This window comes from Egretta garzetta, unplaced genomic scaffold (genome assembly GCF_000687185.1).
Source record: "Egretta garzetta isolate BGI_Z169 unplaced genomic scaffold, ASM68718v1 scaffold321, whole genome shotgun sequence".
In the NCBI taxonomy this organism is placed as follows: Eukaryota; Metazoa; Chordata; class Aves; order Pelecaniformes; family Ardeidae; genus Egretta; species Egretta garzetta.
In genome coordinates, this window is record NW_009258756.1 from 575,810 (window position 1) to 577,119 (window position 1,310).

General features: G+C 47.4%; 1 protein-coding gene across 5 annotated transcripts in view; it reads left to right on the forward strand.

Annotated features, from left to right (window-relative positions):
• The window catches only part of DENND2A (DENN domain containing 2A), a 40,282-nt gene that overhangs the window by 11,494 nt on the left and 27,478 nt on the right, over nt 1–1,310 (forward strand). For all 5 annotated transcript variants that reach the window (XM_035888952.1, XM_035888951.1, XM_035888954.1 and 2 more), the window contains exon 5: nt 92–213. In XM_035888952.1, coding sequence (XP_035744845.1) covers nt 92–213 — 122 coding nt within the window. The remainder of the gene's footprint in view (nt 1–91; nt 214–1,310) is intronic.

Genomic DNA, 1,310 nt, shown 5'->3' on the forward strand with positions numbered 1-1,310 from the left:
AGAAGGCCAGCAGATCCCCAAACAGATTTTTATGGCAAACCTCAAGAATTTTCTGCACTTACGATCTCTTGCTTTTGGCTTTTTGCTACAGATCCACCATCGAAAGAAAACCCTTATGAAGACATTGAGACCAACAGCCGCTGTTTGGGGAAGAAATGTGTCCTGACCTTCCCAGCATCCCCCACCTCTTCTGTACCTGGGACTCCCACTAAGGTACTTTGATTCAAGTGGCCACCTCTCCTGCTCCAGAAGGTTTTTGGGTGAAATCCAGGTCCTGTGTGGAACAAGTGGAGTTTTGCTGATGACTTTCATGTCAGACTTTTTTTCCTTTTTGTCTTTTACCACAGGGTGCAGTGTGATAAGAGGGGATTTATTGCCCTTTAGCAAGGTGAAAAAACAGCATTCCCTTATACAAATGGTTTGTTGGCTTTCACTTTTTTTCACTCCAGGACTACCATCCCCTGGTAGGGGGGGAAGACTTTTTGCTAATGTAGTGCAAGAAAGGTCTTCCTCCCCTCCAAGAAGGCATTTAAGTGCTTGGGTAATCAAACCCTGCAGCGGTTTTGGCTCCGTGTCAGTGGGCAGTACACAGTCTGTCCATGCTGATGCCAAGATGCCTCTGCATCTCCCTCCCTTAGGATGCCTCCTCTGCTCTCTCCTTGATGAGATTGGGTGCTGGTAACTAATGCAATGCCAGTCCCTTGGTCAGGGGGGTGATACTAAAAGGGTGTCCCCACCAGCGGCACAGCTCACAGTCTGGTGCCATTTTCCTCCTTGGCAGGGAAACCAAAAGAAGAGGTAAAACATCAACCTGCACCTCTTGCTCAGAGCTCAGGGCTTACCAAGGCCAGCCCTTCTCTCAGCCTCCTGATCTGTTTTTGTTGGTTCCTGTTGTCTGTTTAGATAGTCCAAGCCTGGAACAGCAGGGGCAATAAGACAGCAGAAGTCATCTTGGCAACAACTGGGTTCTGAGTGGATAGCAGGGATCTAAACACGGTTTTCCTGACCAAAGGGTTTTCCCATGCTCTCCAAGTTGCAGCTATTATTAGAGCTGTTACCCAACGTTTTCAGCGTTTCTTGACATGTTGCTCTTTTCCAGCCAGCTTAATCAGCCACTGAGGTTTCTTTGGATAATTCAACACTTAACAGTAAAAATTGTTCTGTGGTTCTCAATCCATTCTCCTTGTAGTTAGGTCTAGAGCAGCAAGGTTCTAAATACGGGTGTTGGAATGAAGCTCAGAGAGCTTCAGTCACCTATGCACCCTGATTTTCCACCTGTGCTTTCAAAAGGGGGCTGCAGCGTGACACAG